Consider the following 21,779-nt stretch of genomic DNA (forward strand, 5'->3'; position numbering starts at 1 on the left):
TGCCCAGCCCTGTGGCTCAGTGGTTGAGAATCAACCTATGAACCAGGAGGTGATGGTTTGATTCCTGATCAGGGCACAGGCTGGGGTTGTAGGTTTGATCCCTAGTTGGGAATGTGCAGGAGGGAGCCAATCAATGATTCTCTCTCATCATTGATATCTCTCTCTCTCTCTCTCTCTCTCTCTCTCTCTCTCTCTCTCTCTCTCTTTCTCCACCTTTACCTTCCTCTCTGAAATCAATAGAAATATATTTTTAAATAAATAAATAAATAAATAAAGCTTATTGTCTTCATTCTACCTTAGCACTGGGGTTCACTTATTATCAGTTGGGAGGGAAAAAGACCTCAAAATCTTAAGTTTTATTTCCACTGACTAAATCACTGCCTCCTGACAAGTAATGAAGTTAGAAAAACCACTGAGTGCAATTATAAACAAGAAAATTTCACCCAAACATAATCTGTCGATTCAAAGTTTTTAAATGCACGCACACATGAGCATACACTACACACACACACTACTCTATATGTCTTCTATCATTATCTTTATAAACAAAATGACCCTTTAAATACCCAGTAACACTACTGTTGTTTTCAACATAGGGGTTAACCGAGTAGGATTTCCACTGTAAAATATGAAGGTTGACTCTCTTCTAGGTGTAATGTTCTTATTCAATAAGACTTTTTACATTTATTTAACTATATGCAAATTCTTAGAACAAGAATAAATTAAATGTTTGGATCTTTGCATAATTTTTCCAATTTTTAAATAATGACATCCTTACTTCATATTTGAGTTTTGTACTATAATCAAAAAGAGGGTCATTTCTGTATAGCACTCAAGGGCTTTATCAGTTTTCCTCAGGGCCTTTCCTTAGACCTGTGACATAGCCACATAATTCTTTGAAATGTCTATTGTGCTGTAATATTCCCTTGATAAAGTCTAGAGGTCACCACCAGAATCTCTTTGTTTTGCAAGGTGCTGATAAAAGAATTGCTGAGGCTGGTGCTGCTTTCCCTCTGGGAGGTTCTGTTGTGTCTGGTTTTTCAACTACCCTTCAGTAATGATACCCCCTCACCCTCCAACACCACCTTTTGACAATAGGCTCATGAATTCCAAGCTTTTTAAGTAGTTTTCTGCTTTTTAAGTACAAATTGTCTAAAGTAATCTCTAAAATATAGTATTGGGTCCCAAAGAGGACTGGTACAGAATCCCATTCCGTTTTTTGTTTATTTATTCTTGCATGTGGGTTTTTTTTCCATCTGTAATTATTTATTTTTTTTGACAGAATCCCATTCTGAAGAGTCGGCTTCTTATTTCCTTCTTCTATCAGAAAACTCTGTTCTTAACTCAGTCCATAATCCTCATTCATGTAGCAAATCTATCAGGTAAGTAGTGAGGTGTAGGCGCGTTAGATGTATTCAGTGCAATATCCAGGACTTATTAACCTATGTCTTAGCTGATGTCTGAAATGTTTCTTTTGTTATCTGAGGAACATCCCTCAAACCATGGGTTCCCAAACCCCTTTGGCTTCTCCCTTTGGATTCTAAGTGGATGTTTCTTACATTTTTGCTTTAAGAATATCCAAGGCTATGAGAATGATGGTTGAGGCATAGTTTTAAAAATGCTACAAGCTGTTATCCTAAATTAAAGCTTCTTTCATTCCAAACATGTTAGGCATCTCTCCAAGAAATAGATGAAAGAAGAATATATACTTCCTATTTTTTTGTCCTTTCCTCATCGTCTAGTAGTGAGTGAGACTTGAGAGTGTTTTAGAAAACCTGAGATATTTGCACATAAGTAGAATTAATAGCAGAAAATATGCCCCCAAGTTACCCTGGGCTTAAAGACAGAGAAAGAACAGGCATAGTTTTCATATATAGACCATCTGAGCTATTAACTCTCCTCCAAGGAGTACAGGGATGCCTTTCTATAATGCAGTGAGGAAGAGAATGTGAAGAAGACACTGCATTTGTAAGAGACTTCATAGAAAATAGGATTCCAAAGATCATGGCACCAGTCAAGCTTTCTTTCAAGGCCCCACTACTAAGCACCAACAGAATACACTCTTCACTATAAATTTTCATAAACACATACAAGTCACCCAACCGGAACCTCTACGAATCTTTGACACAAAAATCTCATCTCAGATATTTTTCAAGTTTCACTTTTTAAGTATGTTGTCTTTTGGGGCAACCTGGCAAGTTAGCATTTTTCTTCCAATTTCTAAGACTGGTGTGCAGATTTGACAGCTCTTCATGCTCTGGGGATTTAAAAAAATGTACTGTGTGGAAATAGAAGATGTGGCCATGTCTAAAAATAGTCTTCCCTATTCTTTGGAATGACTTCACTGGCTCATCTCACCCAGAACTGCTGACCACCATCCTTCTTACTTGTGCTTGTAGAATGCTGGGTCGCCGCTTCGTCATGATGCTCATGGTGAGTGAGAGGAGACTGTGCCTCCTGGGTCCAGTTTTCTCCATAATCACTGGTGCCACTTCTGTCCACATCTGTTGTGATGATGTTTATATACACTGTAAATTTTTATCAACCAAATTGATGGTTCTGTTCTCCCATTAAAGTACATTATATTTAAGAGTTCAATGCCTGAGCATCTACTATCAATACTTCTGAGTGACTTCACTAATCTCTTGCAAGGAAAGAAACCATTGGGCACGGAATTTCTTAATGATGACTTCTTATTCCACCATAACCACTTTCTCAAGGGCAACACCATAAACCATTTTAATGTATTCATTCTTATAATGGAGCAACATAAAATATCTTGTGCCCAGATGGTATGATTGACAAATGACCCCTAAGTTGAATTGAGCATCGTCATGAAAGTTCTCTAAGAATTTGTGATGAGATATTAACTATATTTCCCACTGTGTCCTGTCAATTGACCTTTGCAGCATCATAGACTTTGAGGGAGAAAATATCTTTAATTAAGAACGCATATCCCATTACCAGTCATCCTTGTGGTTGTCTGAAGTGATACTTCTGGGTTTAGAAAGCCTGGGCTCCACTGGCTCCCATTCCGGTTCTGGGTTGAGTGGTCAGAAGCCTGTGGTGTGGCTGAAACTGTGGCAATGATGATGAAGTTATTAGGAAGATGGTATTTCTTGAGCCTTCACCACCTGTTTTGCACTTTCCCCCCTTCTTTGGTCTGTCCAGTGAATCATCTATACCAGTTTGTATAGATGGTTGAGTGGAAATGGAAGGAAAGCAGAGAGTGCCTTCGGCTTGGTCCAGCCATATTGTTAAGCATCTCAGTGTCCTTTGCATTCTGTCATAGAATACTTTGGGGCCAGAACATGAGATCTTCTGGAGAAAGCAGCCAAAGAAGCTGCAGCAGGAAAAAGAAAGCTTTGGAAACACCAGCCCTCCACCGAGGATAACCAAAGACCGGCAGAGCGTTGCCCATCCATGCAGTCGGTAATGTCCCTTTACATTTGAAAGCCCAAGGAATTTGTATCACTGGCAAGCGCACTACATATAGATCCTCAGGATGAAGAGGTAGGTACCTGGAAGTTATACCATGATGATCACTTTATTTCATTTCTAGTTTTGGTGGGGAAAGAAATACTCTGGGCATCCAGAACTTTCCTATAGGTGATTCTAAGAAAGATCATCTACCCATAGCAGCCATATGATTTAGCTATACACTTCTGAATATTTATCAAACACCTATGATATGCTCATCAAATACAAAGCATTTAACCAGCAAGCCATTCACAGCCATTGGTGGGGGAGCGGGGGGAGGAGATGACGGGGGGAGCAGAGAACAAGACGAATAGATTCAGTAGGAAAACACCAAAGGGAACCAACCACCACCATCACAGCAGCTCCGCAGGAGAAAAAAAAGAAAGAGTCATATATCCACAAGTGCTCAGATACTGTCACCCAGATGATAGGGCTAGAATAGGAGACACATCCGACAGAAGGATTATAACAAAATCAAAATCAATGTCTTTTGTGGAAAGGTTATTGGCAAATCCATCCTGTTCTTTCAAACTTTATACTGATACCCAAATAATACAAAACTCTTTTCAGAACTATACTACTATCATCTCTATTTCACAAGTTAAGAAAATCAGGTTTAGTATCATTGACCACATTCGCAATACGTATGGAAGAAGTGGCAGTTTTCACACCCTTACAGAAGAGAGAGGCATCCTGTTGAATTATGTGCACAGGTGCCAAGCAGAAAAGTGAAATGAAACTGGAAAATATACCACAAAGATGAAAAATATCAAGGGAAGTTTTCCTCTGGGATGTGATCATACAATTTATTTTTAGGTCCATCTGTTTGGATTGCCAACCAAAAAGTGTTTAGTTTCTCATGTTTCAAGATCATCTCTTTGTTGGTGGCCCTCAGGAGTCAGGGTAATAATAAAGCTCCAGTGTTTCTGGTTATTTGGCTTTCTTCTTGGAGAAAGAGTTTCTTTGTCTCATAGACTAACCTCTGCAGAGGTGTCCAGGCTAAGGAGTATACCATAATGCATTTAGTTTATCTCAAGTTTTTATTCTAACAGTGCAATATGTTTAGATGCTTTTAAGGCCTAAGCTATTTTGAGGTGGGGGGGAGGATCTCTCCCTCCCTGAGTGCTGTCCATTTGGAGATGATACTCTCAGATTAGAATGGACAGAACCCAAAACAGCTCATGTGGCACCCTAAATGGACACTTTCTCTAAGGAAAAGCAGAGCTGTTAGGAAATCTGGTCCAGGATTCTCATGTCTGTTCGGCAATATCCTAGATCATTACAGGTCTGAATAGAAAACTCAGTCCTCTGACAGAATATTAGACCAATCATTGTATTTTTAAAGGATATTTTTCAGCTCAATTCCATCTCTTTTCTCAAAAAGTTTTATAGTTGTCACAAAGTTGAATACTATTATGCAGTGGTTTTACTACTTGTTCTTAATAATTGGCACTGTTTTGTTAAAGCTCAGCTGACATGTGTCCTTTGCTTCAACGTCTTTCTGTTATATTGGTGCCCAATTTGTTTGTTAAAGCTTTGGATTTATTCCCTTGACCTCAACCAGGTTTTGCTTAACTAAGACAATTCTTGAGTTCTAGTTCCCATTGTTTAAGCCTTTCTAGGTCTTTCTAAGTCTTCAATTTAGGATCATCTACAACTTTGATTTACTATCCTTCCAATCACATTCTCAAGTCCATCGCTTCAAAAGACCATAAGTTCCTTGAAGGCAAGAGCTCTGGCTTTTTTCATATTTGTGTTACCAGCACCTAGCACAGTGACTACACAATGAATATTTATTGTAATATTTTACTGTGCCATTTTCTGACAAAGTTCAATAGTTCAAAAAAAAAAAATCTGTAGCATCAGACCACATAAATAAACCAGGAAGAACATGAGGCACTAGGAATTTTATAAAACATGTTTTTCCCATTTCTCCTCCAAATACAGTTTGGCTTCCATTAAAAAAATCTATTTCTTCCTTTAAAATCTCATCAAGGTATAACCAAGGTGTGGTCATAGGCTTATGCTCATTGTTCATATTAACTGTTTCCCAAAAGAGATACTATTGGGTATCACTCAGATTAATTGGTAAGCCTTGCATAAATGGTTCTACTGTAATTGATTATCCTTACTGGTGCTGGAGATAAAATCTTCATCATCATCAATGCCTGATCCAGAATGAATGGGGTGTTTGTCTCTTTCATCTTCATTTTCTTCAGTTGGCTTCCAGCCTGCTGAGATGATATTTGAATCCGTACCTGTTGTGGTGATTTGCATTAGTAGCTGAGCTGGATGCCAAGTAACCCACTTGACAAAGGAAGAAAATCAGGCACAGAATGTACGATGGAATTCCCAAGATTATAAGAAGAAAGTGAAAGATTTGGCGCATATACCCCTAAATGATCATATCTTGGTCTCTGAAGCTAAACTATAGATCTAAAAACAAATTTCTATTATCTTTACAACTGGACATTCTCTTTAAGAAGTTAAAGAATAAATATAGACACAACCCAACCAAAGAAGTAAAAGAAATGAAAGGCCAATAAACACTCCCTCGTGCTTATAGAGACACTTATTAACTTATGAAGCACATGTCATTAAAGCCAGGACTCCCAGAATAGAATGGAAACGTTTCACATGTGCCTATTTGCTTTGTCAAGCTACTTTCAAAAACCCTAGGACTCTAAATACATCAGTCTTTTCTAAAATCCCATAGTTGTATTCACAATTTGCTAATTCATTTTTTATCTTCTCTAGCATCATATCAGTGTACTGTAAAGGCAAATGAAAGCTACACTGCAGTCCCAACAATACTTTAGCATACAGGGATGGAAAAGTCAGTTAATTAAGAGAAGTCATAGCTAGCATTTGTTAGTCAACCCTTCTGATCGTCTAAAGTGGACAGACTGTAGCCAAGATTTGGAGAAATCTCCCTCTTCTCCTTTTGGAAGCAATCACAAGAAAGACGGAAACCCTCCACCTCTTATCCATGGTTACTGCAGAAGACGTCTCTTTACACAAAGGGTTTCCTACATTTTGAATCAGATTCACACTATCTTTTTGGAATGAACATTTGTCTTTTCATTTGTTAGTATCTACCCCAAGAATAGTTCCACTGATCAAAATTTGCTATATTTTGTTAGCTCTAGCTAGGCTATTGTATTTTTCCTCCTGAAAAGTAAAAAATGTCAAATGACTTTAATCATTGTAGAATACCATTCAGAGTCAAAATTTTGTCTGTCATCAAGAAATACCTGGCTCCTTTTCACAATCCCCTTATTAGCCTCCTCCTGGGCTATCTTAATTCTATAGAGTGGAAAGAAGAAATGTGCTTAATAGTGCTATAAAATCAAACACATAGATCTCAGAGCTCATGATCCTTCTAACATCATTGAAAACATTTATGAAACCAGAATGGACTGTAGACTTTGACAGTATCCCCAAAGTCAACGAGAATTATTGAAGACTGTCAAGAAAACCTATGAAACGAGATAATAATAACGCATTACCAGCCATTACTGTTGTTGTGTGAAGATAGTTCTTAGACTCTGATGGTTGAAACAACCATGAAAACCAATCCTCAGCTTCTCGCCTCTTGGTTGTAGTTTTGGGAGTTGTACCACTAGTGCTCATCAAAGCTGTTGCAGCTATAATTGAATGGATTGCTGAAAGGTTAATTATCAGTTCCTAAGAAATAGCATTGCATATGCTTTTACTCTTTTTCTACTCAAGAGAATTATCTACACTTGATATAGATGGAGAAAAGAAAGGAAAAAAGCACAGAAGTTCCATTTATTTCAGAGGCCCAAATTGGAGTTCATAGGATGTCAGAGATAGAAGGACCCTAAATTCATCTAATTCATGCTGCTCATCTCAAAGATGAAAAAACTGTGCTGTACAGATGTTGACTTGTGTGAAGTCAGAAAACTAAACAACAGAGAAGTCTCAAGAGGAGCATGAAAGCTGTCTTGGAATTTTGAAAGGCTATAATGTAAAAAAGGAATTAAATTTTTTGTCTGTGCTCCCAAAAGTCTAAATTTGGGCCTGTGGTGAGAATATTGGGGCGATGACTATTCCTCCAAATGTTGAATTTTAAAAAGTTAATAATCTGAACTTCCCAACAATGAGCTTCTTCATGAAGAATGATGTGCCCCATCATCAGAAAGATCACTTAGGAGGAAAGTTGTGTGAGAGATTAAATGATTAGACGTTTTGATGGAACTAGACCATTTAAGATCTCCAAATCTGAGCATCTATGATTCTAAAACCCAGCTCTTCATCTTAGCCCTTCATCTGCTGCACATTCTATCTTGGCCAAGCAATATCATTCTCCAAGAATTTGGGATATGATATATCTGTGAGCAATTCCAGACACATAATCCCAAATACACAGAAGGATGACACAAGAAGTGAAAAATGGGGGGGAAAATGCCTTTCTGCTTTTTCCATTTAGAGTCCAAATCCTCTAGCAATCTTGCCATGGTCACGTTTTATATTGACACTATATTTTGCACAACAGAGCAGGACATTTTGAGTTCCAATTTTGAAAAGAGGAAAATCAATCAGGAAAGACAGAGATGAAGTAACCCAATGATCTCACTAACAAGACCAGAAGCAAGAATCATGACTTGAAAACGATTAAAGACTGCCATTTCTGTAATCATGACGTGCAGCAGGAGAACATTAGATAATGAGGACAAACTGAAAAAAGTTCAAGCAGAGAGACTGACACCATCATTAAATTCCCAAATACAAAGGTAAGGTGAATTAGATTCCATTTTTCAGCTATCAAGAAAGTCCAGAAATGACCCGAGGGTGAAACATTGATAAGACTATTGCCTTCACAGTGTTTACCCTATGAAGATAAACATTTCAAACATTTAAAATTAGAATATTCTTTACTCTGCAATATCTATCTTCCTCCTCCCCCGCCCCCACCAGCCCCTCTCTCCAGCATTATCTTAATCACTATGATATGCAGTCATAACATTGGCACTATTTTCCTTACTTGAGCATTTGTCAAAATAATGGATATAGTTTATTCAGTGTCTTAACAGCTAAGCAAATGTAAAGGACCATTTTGATTACTCTCCTTCTGTAGAAAGAATACCTAATTATTTTGAAATATGACCTAATCCTCCATCAACGAAAGTTAATAAATGTAGACATGCTTGTAATCTCCCATTATTATAGTCTTTGAATCTTTTCCCACAAAAGCTCTCAGGTCAAAATACTTTGCAGGAGCACAGGGTTAACAGTCAAAGATCCAGGGAGCTTGTTAGAGGCCTAGATTCTGATGTAAAGCAACAGGTCACTTCCTGCACTTTGCAGTTGAGGTTTTAGATGTCCACATAATTATCTCAGGCCTACACGTTCCATCTGAAAATCAAGATTTTCCTCTATGATTATTGACTGTGATAATTAGCAGAAAGTAGGAGTATGCATTTTCTGATAGGCTTTTTTTCTAGAGTGCTTGCTTTGAAGAATTCTTTTAAGGGAAGCCCCTAGAGAAACAATAATTCTGATTATTTGGCATGTTGATTAGGAGTATCGGATAGTATCCCAGACTCATAAATGAGATGGTACCAGACCCTGCTCTCACTAACAATCACGACGGAGCATCAGCAGAAAATGATAACGGATGTCCTTTTCCTCAACACTGAAATACTTGGCATCAGGACAACAAATAAGCAGAAGGCATAATAGCTTACCTGTTGTTGCTGTTGTTTGATCCTGAGTCTCAGGCTGTGAATTATCAAACCAAGACCATATCTAATCAATGTGCTCCTGAGCTGCTGCATGGCTGTTTGAGTGCACAGTGGAAGTAATTGAATCAATCATGAAAACATCGTTTAGTGAGGTCTTTCTACAAAGCCTTTACTCTTAGTTCTGTCTATACATAATGTCTGTATCTACTATAGAATGAAGATTAGAAAAGAAGGATTGAGGCCTGGTTTTACATTTCCACTCTCCTAAAGTCTCCTGGAATCCTATATATTAAAAGCCTAATATGCTAAGTTTCTGATCGGCCGTTCAACCAATCAAAGCATAATACGCTAATGATATACTAAGGCCGCTCAACCGCTCACTATGACGTGCACCAGGGGGCAGACACTCCGACCAGTAGGTTAGCTTGCTGCTGGGGTCCGGCCTGGAGCCCTCCCGCAGTCCCTCCCTGGCTGGCCAACCTCCCGCATCCTTCCCCGGCCCCGACCATGCACCAGTGGGGTCCCTCAGCCTGGCCTGTGCCCTCTCGCAATCCGGGACCCCTCAGAGGATGTCAGGGAGCCGGTTTCGGCCCAATCCTGCAGGCCAGGCGAAGGGACCCCACCGGTGCACGAATTCATGCATTGGGCCTCTAGTCTTAGGATAACGTCGGAAATGCAAATTCTCTATAGGTATCAATTCAGTGCTACTCATTCTTCAAATGGAATCCCCTGAATACAGGCTCAGGGAGAAATCAAGTAGCAACTTAATAACCTATGATGGAAAGAGATTTTTATACATACTTGACTGGGTGATTCAGCTATGCACTAAAGATCTTCAACACAGAATTTCATAAAGTTGCTTTTATTCATCTATTTTTGGAGTGTCTTAAGAGGTGCACCCCCTTTTGGGTCTATCATTTTACCCAGGTAGCTCGTGATGACAACTGGCATTTGAAAGCTCTACTGACACTCATTAACCTCAAGTCAAGCTTTATACTTTATGTAAGTCAAGCAGGAACTTTGCACAGGGTATGTGTTCAACGTGTTGAAATCAGATCTCAAGCATCCGTCCATCACTTTCTGTAACTTTTAATTCTAATTCAGAATGTCTTTCCAGAAAGGAAAAACAAACTTTCTCAAGTTAAAAAAAAATTCTGGACTCTGTTCAAATTAGAGAAAGGATAATTGGTAATATTTTACAATTTGAAATATCTCATTTGACTCTCAAGTTGGACTGACTCCAAAACATTTCCCTATAGATGAAGAATGTCAAATAGCACCAGAATAAACATCTAAACCACTTGTGAAAATCTGATAAAAGCTATGACTTTTTTTCCTTTAAAAAACTGATCCTGCACATACACATTCTAAAATTTTTGCATATTATTTCAGGTGGTGTTGTATACTGTATGGCTGTCATTGGCTCTACTGGCAGTCAATGAATTCCTGGTTAAAAACTTTGACTGTATACAGGCCAAATGTCAACCACCTGCACAATATATTCTATGCTACCAAGGACACATTTGCTCAGAATAAAGAGTAGAGAGATAGGAGCCAATTTCACCAATGATGCCCTGAGATAAACCAAGGCATTCCCTAAAAAATTTGCAGACATCCCATTCTCACCTCAGAAACTAAATAAAGATGCATAACTCATGCTACCCTCACCCTATACCAGTGGTCGGCAAACTGCGGCTCGCGAGCCACATGCGGCTCTTTGGCCCCTTGAGTGTGGCTCTTCCACAAAATACCACGTGCGGGCGCTCATGTACAGTGCGATTGAAACTTTGTGGCCCATGTGCAGAAGTCAGTATTTTGTGGAAGAGCCACACTCAAGGGGCCAAATAGCCGCATGTGGCTCACGAGCCGCAGTTTGCCGGCCACTGCCCTACACCAAGAAGAGGCCAACAGGAAGTAAATAGACAGGAGCAATATAGAAATTGGCATTATTTTTTTTCTTCCTGAAAGGAGTTATAAGAGATTTGGGGGAAAAGGAAAGAGCTACTGCCTAGCTAGCAGAGTTTCCAATTTTCCCCCCCACCCAAGTAAGCCATGCCAGACCAAAAATTATATATATATATCTCAAAAACATTCTTTGACACCCAGAAAACAAGGAAATAGAGTGCTCCTATTTAGGAGTTGGTTTCCTGAATGAGTATAGGTTTCTGGATTCCAAAGAATTCCAGATCACAGATAGGAAAGGAGCTGATGACATGCCTCCAGGAGGGCTCTTCCAAAAATAACACTTACAGTAGAAGGGCTGCTGGCAATCAAAACCTACCCAGATGGCTGTTCTTATTGGCTGTCCCTACTGCCCACCCACTAAGGACCCTTAAGGAAGGGATGAGCCAGCCAAGCCAAAGAGCAATTCTAGGTACTCAGCCAACCCTCCTCTTGACCTCTGCCCTCCTGCACGCATTAGGGAGGATTCGCAATCACTCCCTCTCACCAAGTTCCAACTCTCAATCCAACAGTCATGACGTTTTCCTCACTGGGCTTAAAAAATGTGGTGTATCTAGGAACTCACCACTGCTAATTTTTCTAGTTTGTTATATGCTACTTTCAAGTTTCTCCCTGAATCCTATAGCATTTCAGTCACTCTGGGGTTAGCCCTGAACTAACTCTAGTGGACAAGTGAGTCTCTCTCCCTCTCTTCCTTAACTACTAAAAGAAACTTAGCTAAGTGCTCTGGAAAGAAGAAAGCACAATTCTCTTCTCAACACAAATCCTGAATTATGTTTCAGCAAAACAGAGCACACTCCTTCCTTGCTTTCTGAACAGTGGATAAGCCCCATGAAAGTAGGTCCATCTCAGAGTCCTCAGGAGTGAGGGCAGCGTCTGGCACAGAGAAGACCTCAAGTACTGGTTGAATGAATAACTAGCTTACTAATAACCCTTACTTCCTTCTATAGCACTCTCTAAGAATATTGCCTACTGGCTCCTAAGCATTCGAATAAGCCCATTACATAATAGATATTCAATATTTGCTGACTAACAGGCAGAAAAAGTACTAACAGACGAGCTATGAATGTTTCTTAAATGTGCTGACTGGCTACCTTAAAGCACAGGTGAACTACTCCCTATTTTAGATAGTTACTAGCAACTGGAATGTTAACTTCATCTAGTTCCCACTAGATATAGTTTGTCAGGATTTTCTTCTTTGGGAAATGGAAGTTTAGGGTATAAACATGACCTGCCTCCTGCTGAGACCAGTAACTGCTGTCTGCCAGCATCTGACAAGATGAGAGTGTGATGATAAGCACCTTCAGCAGGGCTACTTTAAGGGCAGGGAAATCAAGGAGCACCAAGTAGCCAGCAGCACGGCCAGCTTGGTCTGCAAAAGTTTCTCTTAAGAAAGGTTGTCTGTGGGACTACAAACAAGGAGTGACAAACAGCTGGCTCCAGAGAGCCAATATTCTGGGAAAACATGGGCAATTTGCAAGTGCCTGCTTTTTGAAATGCTTCAAAGAATCTGCAGAAGACGACCAGGACCCCAAACCTACGTGCACCACTCACTCAGCAAGCTGCTAATAGAAATTTAATCCACGGCTGAGCAAGTAACCGTACATTGACTCACGGGGCTTTGGAGGTTTCCTGGCTTCTGGGTGACATGGTATGGAAAGGGTCCAGTCTCGTCTCCAGCATTCACAGCCCAGTAAATCTCTGCCTCATTCTTTGGAGAGCAGAGTTCCACCCCTCATGAGCCTTCGCCAGGAAAAGAGCAAATCCACACCATACTAGGAAAGCGACTCAAGAGGAGACGCCCTGCCTGAGTTTGAATAATCTTCCACGGAAGGAACACAGCCACTCCGGAAGCATGTTTTAAAACAAACCCTGGGGGCAAAGCCAAGAGGGAAGTGAAGGAAGAGACCAGAGGGAGATGTAAATGCTTCCCAATGCAAGCGGAAGCACAAGGGGCCCAAACCCAGAGACCTCGAAGGCACTGCTTCCATATTCCCACCCTCCCTGCCCCAAGGTAATGAATGACCCTTGCAAACCAGGAGCCTTCCCCTACAGCTGGCATATAAAACTCCTAAGCAGATTTCATGTGATCAGATAACTCCTCCAGCTTTGTTTCCCTAGACCCGTGGTCGGCAAACTGTGGCTCTTTGGCCCCTTGAGTGTGGCTCTTCCACAAAATACCACGTGCGGGCAAACACGTACATTGCCATTGAAACTTTGTGGCCCATGTGCAGAAGTCGGTATTTTGTGGAAGAGCTACACTCAAGGGGCCAAAGAGTCGCATGTGGCTCGCGAGCCGCAGTTTGCTGACCACTGCCCTAGACCAAAAAACAAAGAAGTTGTTCAGAAATCCTGGGTGATGAATATGACTGAGTATTCTATAGTCAACAACATGAGTATAAATCAGGTTAAAATAGAAAAAAGATGAAGTTAAGAGAAACAGAAAGGAGCCAATGGCTTGTATGCACCTGCCGTGAGAGCCCCGCTTAGGAAAGTCTCACCCAGAGGTGGGTAAGAACCAGCGGGAAACATGCAAAACTGAGAACCACTTCTGTATCAGGCTTGATGTCACCCTATCGCTGGGACAAGAGAATAAGGAAAGTTCTAAAAGAAAACTTTTGACATGGCGCTTCGTATCCCACGGTAAGAAACACAGAGTTGCAGGTGGAAAAAAAAAAAGAGACTATGTTGGCAGTAGCAGTCAGTGCACACACGGCACTGAAAGCCTGCACAGCCCACCTCCCCAAACGCCGTCACCAGCTTCCAGACAGGAGACACGCTGCGTGTGAGTGCATATCACTCAAGAAGGACCGAGATGGTTTTGCAAATGAATCACTCGTGGGAAGCCCAGTGATTCGCTGTCCTTACTGGTGTCGGGGGTCTCCTCCGGGTAGTAGGACACTCCAGGACTGTCTTGGTCTTGGGTCGGGTGAGCAGTCGGAAAGTGGGTGTGGATGATGTAACTTTCTGGAGTGCTTCTTTCACTGTAGGACCCACTGCTGGTGTCATAGTCAGCAGTAGTGTTGTTGATGTCAGCAGGGTTAGTTCTGTATTCGCCCTTCTGGGTGTAGCGGGTACCATCCCGGTTAACAATACCTGGGGGAGAGAGAGAAGGCTCTTTAAGAAGGTGACAGCTGACACTTTCTGAGTATAGAAAAGACTGTGAATTATCACCTAAGATGGTGACTGTAAAGCTACTTTTCTTTTTTATTAGGAAAAGCAACACCTAAACCACCTGTCTAGTGGGGGGATGTGTGGCTGAAGCATTGAGAAGAGTGCACACTCCCCTGACCACTCTCGCACCTGGAAACTGGAGAGGGAAAAGAGATTGTGTTTGGGAGTTGCCGTGTTGGGATTCCAGTGTTGGGATTCCAGTGTTGTGTGGCTCCGGGCAAGGTAGGTACCTCTCTGAGCTTCAGTTTTGTCATTCCGTTATGAGCATAATGTAATATTGTGTGTAAAGCGCTTGCACAGTATTCAAAATATAGTTGGTGCTCAATAAGTGATAAGTCTCCTGCCTGGGTCCTATTGCCCTTCTCAAGCACATGTCAACCTTGTGCTATTAGTTCCACCGATTTCCAGAGAGGATAAGAGGGAGGAGACACAGAGGCTATTAGCATCAGCGGGGAATATATACTTGCAAACTCACACAAAAATTAGATTTTCTTCCTAAGGGTCCAATTTTGTCAGTTTAAGTGAATCCCTACTCCTGGATCAGAAATGATCATGCTTGAGTACTGACAAAGCCTCTGTCATCCTCAATGAAATTCAACCTTGAAATTAGGAAGCACAGATGTATATTAAGATCAAAATCGTTGGTTTGAACAAGAAAATGACTAGAACGGACAGGAGGAGGAAGCGCAAGGATGAATTCATTCATTGTTCTTCCCTGAAAGTATTTGCCGCCTTCAAACCCGGGCCACTGACTGCCCGAGTGTGCATTTATCTGAAGTTATTTCCTGCTGTATTGCACTGGAAGGACTGAAGATTCCTTTTGTCCACATATCTAGCTTGCCCAAGTGGAACTATTCATAAAATGTAAATTTAAAAACATTCGCCGAAACCGGTTTGGCTCGGTGGATAGAGCGTCGGCTTGCGGACTGGGAGGTCCCGGGTTCGATTCCGGTCGGGGGCGTGTGCCTGGGTTGCGGGCATATCCCCAGTGGGAGATGTGCAGGAGGCAGCTGATTGATGATTCTCTCTCATCGATGTTTCTATCTCTCTCCCTTCCTCTCTGTAGAAAATCAATAAAATATATATTTAAAAAAATAAAAATAAAAAAAAAAATAAATAAAAACATTCCAAAGTCTCAGTCACCCTGATAATCTCTGCAGATGAGAATCTGATAAGGAAATATGACCAAAGTTGCACAGGTCTGGACTTCAGAAGACATCTGTGGGGACCAAGGAAGTGGGACATTTATTGAGCATCTACTATGGACCAGGCATGCCTTAGACATATGCTTTCTCTTAATTCTCAGGGGGAAAAGTCACATATGTTGTTTTATTACCCAGATGAGAAATGGAGGCTCAGAAAGAGTAAGTCACTCCTCTAAGTCCGCCCAGGTAGTAAGGTACTGGGATTCCACACCAGGCATGACTGAGACAGCACATCTCACACCGCAGGCCTCCACTTCCTAGTGCAAGGCACAGGCCAGGGACAAATCCCTCCGTAACAGTGGGGGGCTGGATTTGTGTGGTCCAGGAAGATTCTTGCCCCCCTGCCACTGTCACCACTATTCCTAGGCACACGGAGAGGTCTGGCTCTTAGCAGGCAGACATCAGGCCTCCTCAGCACTGTCATACTTCTCAAGAAGTGAGGTTCAGAGGCAATAAGATCAGAGATAATAAGTTGACCTCTTTGAAAGTTTTTCTGGGACACTGTTTTCTACAGTGCCAGATGTCTACATCTGGGGATCACTTCAAATAATGTTGAATCACATATCAGGAAGTTTATACCCTTTATAATTATCTCTCAATACTCCAGTTAAATCAAACACAAAATCGTGGGGGCTAGAATGTCCCTATCCTACCTCTTAATACTCCCCCTCTGTGAGAGAAAACACAGCTCGGAGCCTTCAGCTGCTAGAATTTAAGAACATTATTTAATTTCCCCCACATTAAAATTTATTTTTAAGGGTACCTTCTAATGATGTCCAGGGATGCTGGACTTTCATTTGCAGTGTGTGTGTGTGTGTGTGTGTGTGTGTGTGTGTGTGTGTGTGTGTGTGTGTGTGTGTGTTTAATCATTCTAAGTAGAAAAGAATGGGTCAATTAAATGAAAAAACAAACAACAAAAATCAATAATAGTGCTGTGAACATAGAAGTGCCCAAAAAAAGTGAGAGTGGTTTTCAAATGACTGAAGCTTGAGAAACAGTGCATTGGGTAAACCAGATAGAAATTTTAAGCCGTCGAAGAAAAAGAGGAAGGAAGAAGCCTTAGGGAAATGACTGCTATTCTAGTCAAATATAAAACATTGAAAATGCACTTGATCCCTTTCCCAAGAACAAGGAAAGGCAACCAAAGTTAGAAGAGATACATACTTATGGATACCTCTCCGTCAAAGGCATTGGTCAGGTTTGTGATTGCGGTACAATCTTCTCCTTGCGGTGCTATGAGGTAAAAAAGAAAAAAGGCATGAGAACTCCAAAAAGTATGAGCAAAATCAATTCCCATTTCTTTTAGTTAATTAGGATGGAGTTTCATTATAACTTATCACAAATATTTTCCTTTTCTGAAATTTGCTTAAGTCTCCTGGGAACTTCTCTGGCCTTTGTGATGCATTTTTCATTTTTATTTTGCTTTACACATTCTTTTGGAAGCTCACTTGTTATTCTTCCCATCCCAACAAATTCATTCATTAACAGATACAAATGTTCTATATCAGGCATTGTGGAAGGCTGGGGGTACAACGATGAATAAGATAGGCATGGTCTTTCTCTCATGAAGCACACGTTAGCGTTGCTTGTCAGCAAAGAGCAAGGAAGAAAGGAATGGATGGATGGATGGATGGATGGATGGATGGATGGATGGTTGGTTGGATTGATGGGTGAATGGAGGCAGGCAGGCAGATTGCTATCACAAGGAAGGCTATTATCACAAATATTTTAAGTGTCCTGCCATACACCACTTGGTATAGTAACATTAGACAAAAACACAAGTTGAACAAAACAGCGTTCGGTTGCTTCCCAGTTCCTAGGAGATCTTTTCCCATAGATAAGGGATGTCCTTTACCTGCCTATTTCTTTGGCCTCATAGTGAAACTGAAGGGCAGCAAGTTTTAGGAAAAGCCCTTCTTGCAAAGGCTGATTCAAAGATTTCTCAGAAGAGAGACTCTTCAAAGAGAAAGTTGCCTCCTTGGGAAGTACATTCCTCACCATCCAATGTAAACTAGCCCCTCAACACTCCCCCATGCCTGTTACCATCACACATGGTCTGCTCTCATTTCTTCCTCTACCGCTACCTAAAATTATCACGCTCATTTTCCTCGATGACTGCTCATGGCACATCTCCCAACCCCTACCATCTGCTGCACACCCACCTCCATAGGAATATTTAGGCTCCTCAAGATGAGTGGGAACCTTATCTGTCTTGGCCAGGATATTTATTGGGCAGAGAGGGGCTCAAATATTTGCTGAATGAATGAAAAAGGAAAAAAAGTCCATTCTTCTAGTAAACACACCTAAGATGGAAACCCCCAAATAGTCCGCAAATATAAACAGGTCAAAAAACATTTAGATAAACCCTGAATGGCAATGCCATGAGAAAAAATTAAAGGCAACTCCAGATAAATCAGTCCATGTATTCATTATTTTAGGTATTTACTTAACACATAATAAAAAGGAAGCCAAAAAAAATGTTCTTGTCCCTGCTTTTGAGGAATTCACAAGATCATGAAGGGCAATAATAATTAACATTCTTTAGATTTTTATAGTTTTCAAAATATTTTTCCAATAAATCCCTCATTTAAGAATCAGGGCAAAAAGTCGATCTAGGTGATGTTGAAGAGCATCTACCCAATCTGCCTGGGGGGAGGGGGACACCACCAGAACTGGCCTGACCTGTGACATGCTTCTGACATTGTTACATTATACAGGCCCAGAATCTGACCTTGGATTATGACTTCTTAATGGCAGGAATGGAAGAACACCCTCCTCCCCCCAAATTCAAACATAACTGCAGGTTACACTGGGAATTTCTAGGAGTTAAGTTGTAATAGAAGGGGGCATGATGTCAAAAACTCTAAGAGAGTTTTGTAAATGATTAGAGCATTTGTTCAAATGGACCCCCTTCATGCTCCAATTCACCTTAACTCTTATGAAGAACATCAAATCTGGCAGGCACATTGGCAGGATGGTGACCCAAATGTGCAATCAATACATTCATGCTCCCGTGTCAGACAGCAGGGCCTCATTAGAAGGCCTTTCATTCTGTTTAATGAGCATTGTGTTGCTGGGAGAAACAGGCCTGGAGGGGTCTTACTGAACCTAAAGATTTGTTAGAAAGACTGAGATGAGCTTCCTGGTGGTCTCAAAACCTTGCCTCCACTGCACCAAAAACAGCCAAGGAAATGTTAACTATTCTAGCCCATCACTCAGCCCCAGATAGAAAGATACCTTCCTCAATGCCTGATACATTCTAGGTATCCAATAAATATTTGTTCAATAAATGAGTGAATGAATAAACAAGTAAATATAGAATCTTCCCTAAATTTCTCCTTCAAAAGCGAGAGAGTTTATTCAAAGCCAACTAACTCATTCAAGTGAGTCCTCTGTTGTTTACACAGAAGCCACCAGGCTCATGCTGGGCCTTCTCGCTGACAGATGAGGCAATAAAAATCACCAAGCCTTTGCAGGGTCTGCCTTATTTTCATTTGTAAACCACAGGCTGTGTTTTATAAAAACATTGCTGAAATTGTAAGCATGCAGAAGCTATCTGCTAAGATTGAGCTGGCTTTGGTCCCTGCAACCAGTTTGCCGGGGGAGGGGCGTGGAGCGCAGCACTGGGTCCTGCTGGTAGTTCTCAGGCTGAGTTGGATGCAAGGATCTTTCCACTGAGATCTGTCACACTGTGCAGAGGTTATCAAGATCTGTAGCTCACTTAATATCCCCATCATCTGACGCTCAGCCAAGACAGTTTAATGAAAGCAGTTTATCTTTAGATAAACATTCTTCTTAACGTCTTCACTTTTTGTCTTTGTTGCTTCAACAAGATTAACTCTCAAGATAAGAAATATGGTCCCCTGCTCTTTCTCATTCCACTCTGCCCTGCACAGGACTGAGTGCACATAGCCAATCAACCAACAGACTTAAAAACTTCATGAAAAACTTATAAAAGCAGCTTGCCCATATTGAGTAAATTTGGAAAAGAGAAAAAGATAAATGTCACTCTGAATTTCACGACTTTAATACAGCCACTTTGCTATGCAGTACACCCCCAGGACTTCTCAACTTTTCATAGCCCAGAGAGGAGGGAAGTGAACAGTCCTCTTCACTCACTTCTCTGAGGACAGGCCCAATCTCTTGGGCAAAAATAAGGACCGGGAGAAAAGTCTCCGTAGTAACTTGCCTAGATGACTTCATTTCCAGGCAATAAAACAAGGTGAGCTTCTACCTTTTTGAATTAAGGTTCTTTTCAGCAAGTGACAGCCACTTGTAAATCAAGTGAGACAATGTGGATATGCAACAGCATAATTTATTGCAGACATTCACTCAACACAGCTCAGTGGGAGACAGAGCAGGCAGAACCCAGAGACACTCTAAGGCAGTGGTTCTCAACCTGTGGGTCGCGACCCCTTTGGGGGGTCGAACGACCCTTTCACAGGGGCCACCTAAGAACACCGGAGAACACATATATAATTACATATTGTTTTTGTGATTAATCACTATGCTTTCATTATGTTCAATTTGTAACAATGAAAATACATCCTACATATCAGATATTTACATTACGATGCATAACAGTAGCAAAATTATAGTTATGAAGTAGTAACGAAAATAATTTTATGGTTGGGGGTCACCACAACATGAGGAACTGTATTAAAGGGTCGCGGCATTAGGAAGGTTGAGAACCACTGCTCTAAGGTATGCAGTCTGGTGCTAGCCCTTTTCCATAGGGCCACCCCCCTCACCTAAAGCACAGCCTTCCCAACTCTCCCATGAGCTCTGGCACTAAGATAAGTTAGCTAGACCACATGTGGCTCTGTGTCTATTTCCTCATTATTTGCATGGGGTTTTTCTCATTCTCATGTCATTAGAATGGACATTCTGGGTATGGGTATGGGACCTGGGTATGGGCCATGTACTGTGTACCCTCAGCTGGATTAGCCTCCTTTTGGTCAAATGCCATTTATGTTCTTTGTTCATATGACAGGGAGGAGTAGTCTACATTTTTCTCCTGATTCTGAATGTTCCTCCATAGGTTTAGTGACCTGTATATATTTTTGGTCACTCCATATCAACTAACCAGCCCTGGTAATTTCTCTTTCTCCTAAACTCTAGATTTCCCCTCAGAATTCTCACTCTGATTCCTACTGCTCATGCAACAGTGGGTGGCATGGTGTAGTCTAAAGCTACTGATGTAATCCCACAATTTCTTTGATGTCCCTACTGTAGCTTAAAAAGCCATGCAGATTTTATATTCTACTACCATATATAAAATCTGTGCTTGTCTCATAAAAATAATGCCCTAAGTCATTATCTAACAACTAGAGGCCCGGTGCACAAAAATTTGTGCACTTGGGGTTGGGAGAGGAGGTCCCTCAGCCTGGCCTGTGCCCTCTCACAGTCTGGGACCCATCAGGAGATAAGGACCTGCTGGTTTAGGCCTGCTCCCGGGTGGCAGAGGGCAGGCCTAATCCTAGGTGTAACCCCTGGTCGGGCTCAGAGCAGGGCCCATTGGGGAGTTGGGGCCCCGCCTCCTGTCATGCACAGAGCAGGGCGGATTGGGAGGTTGCGATGCCACCCTCAGTCATGCTCAGGGTAGGGCTGATTGGGGGGTTGGGGCACCACCCCCTGGCACACTCAAGGCAGGGTCCATAGGGAGGTTGCAGCGCCACTCCTGTCATGCACAGAGCAGGGCCGATCAGAGGGTTGGAGCTCCGCACCCTGTCACACTGATCCCGGTGCTGGGAAGCCTCCCTGCTCCGCTGATCCCAGGGCCAGGACGCCTCTCGGCTCCCCTGATCCCTGGCCCGGAGGCCTCTCTGCTCTGCTGATCGCGGGGCCTCCGACTCCGCTGATCACGGGGCCGGGAGGCCTCTGGACTCCGCTGATCACCGGGGCTGGGAGGCCTATGGACTCTGCTGATCACCGGGCCGGGAGGCCTCTGGACTCCGCTGATCACCAGGGCCGGGCCTCTCGGCTCCGCTGATCACCGGGGCCGGGAGGCCTCTCGGATCCGCTGATCACTGGGGCCCGGGAGGCCTCTCGGCTCTGCTGATCACCGGGGGCCGGGGGGCCTCTCGGCTCCGCTGATCACCGGGGCCGGGAGGCCTCTCGACTCCGCTGATCACCGGGGCCGGGAGGCCTCTCGACTCCGCTGATCACCTGGGCTGGGAGGCCTCTCGGATCCGCTGATCACTGGGACCGGGAGGCCTCTCGACTCTGCTGATCCCAGGCCCTGAGGCCT

General features: G+C 42.1%; 1 protein-coding gene across 35 annotated transcripts in view; it reads right to left on the bottom strand.

Annotated features, from left to right (window-relative positions):
• The window catches only part of CD44 (CD44 molecule (Indian blood group)), an 87,843-nt gene that overhangs the window by 25,699 nt on the left and 40,365 nt on the right, over positions 1 to 21,779 (bottom strand). For 8 of the 35 annotated variants that reach the window (XM_059709667.1, XM_059709666.1, XM_059709669.1 and 5 more), the window contains exons 4-9: positions 16,694 to 16,762; positions 14,019 to 14,246; positions 6,990 to 7,127; positions 5,613 to 5,738; positions 2,965 to 3,078; positions 2,388 to 2,528 (exon numbers count right to left, since the gene is read on the bottom strand). In XM_059709667.1, the coding sequence (XP_059565650.1) occupies positions 2,388 to 2,528; positions 2,965 to 3,078; positions 5,613 to 5,738; positions 6,990 to 7,127; positions 14,019 to 14,246; positions 16,694 to 16,762 (816 nt within the window). The remainder of the gene's footprint in view (positions 1 to 2,387; positions 2,529 to 2,964; positions 3,079 to 5,612; positions 5,739 to 6,989; positions 7,128 to 14,018; positions 14,247 to 16,693; positions 16,763 to 21,779) is intronic. The other 27 variants (XM_059709688.1, XM_059709693.1, XM_059709697.1 and 24 more) reach the window with 7 other exon arrangements.

The sequence above is a fragment of the Myotis daubentonii genome, chromosome 9 (genome assembly GCF_963259705.1).
Source record: "Myotis daubentonii chromosome 9, mMyoDau2.1, whole genome shotgun sequence".
NCBI classification, from domain to species: domain Eukaryota; kingdom Metazoa; phylum Chordata; class Mammalia; order Chiroptera; family Vespertilionidae; genus Myotis; species Myotis daubentonii.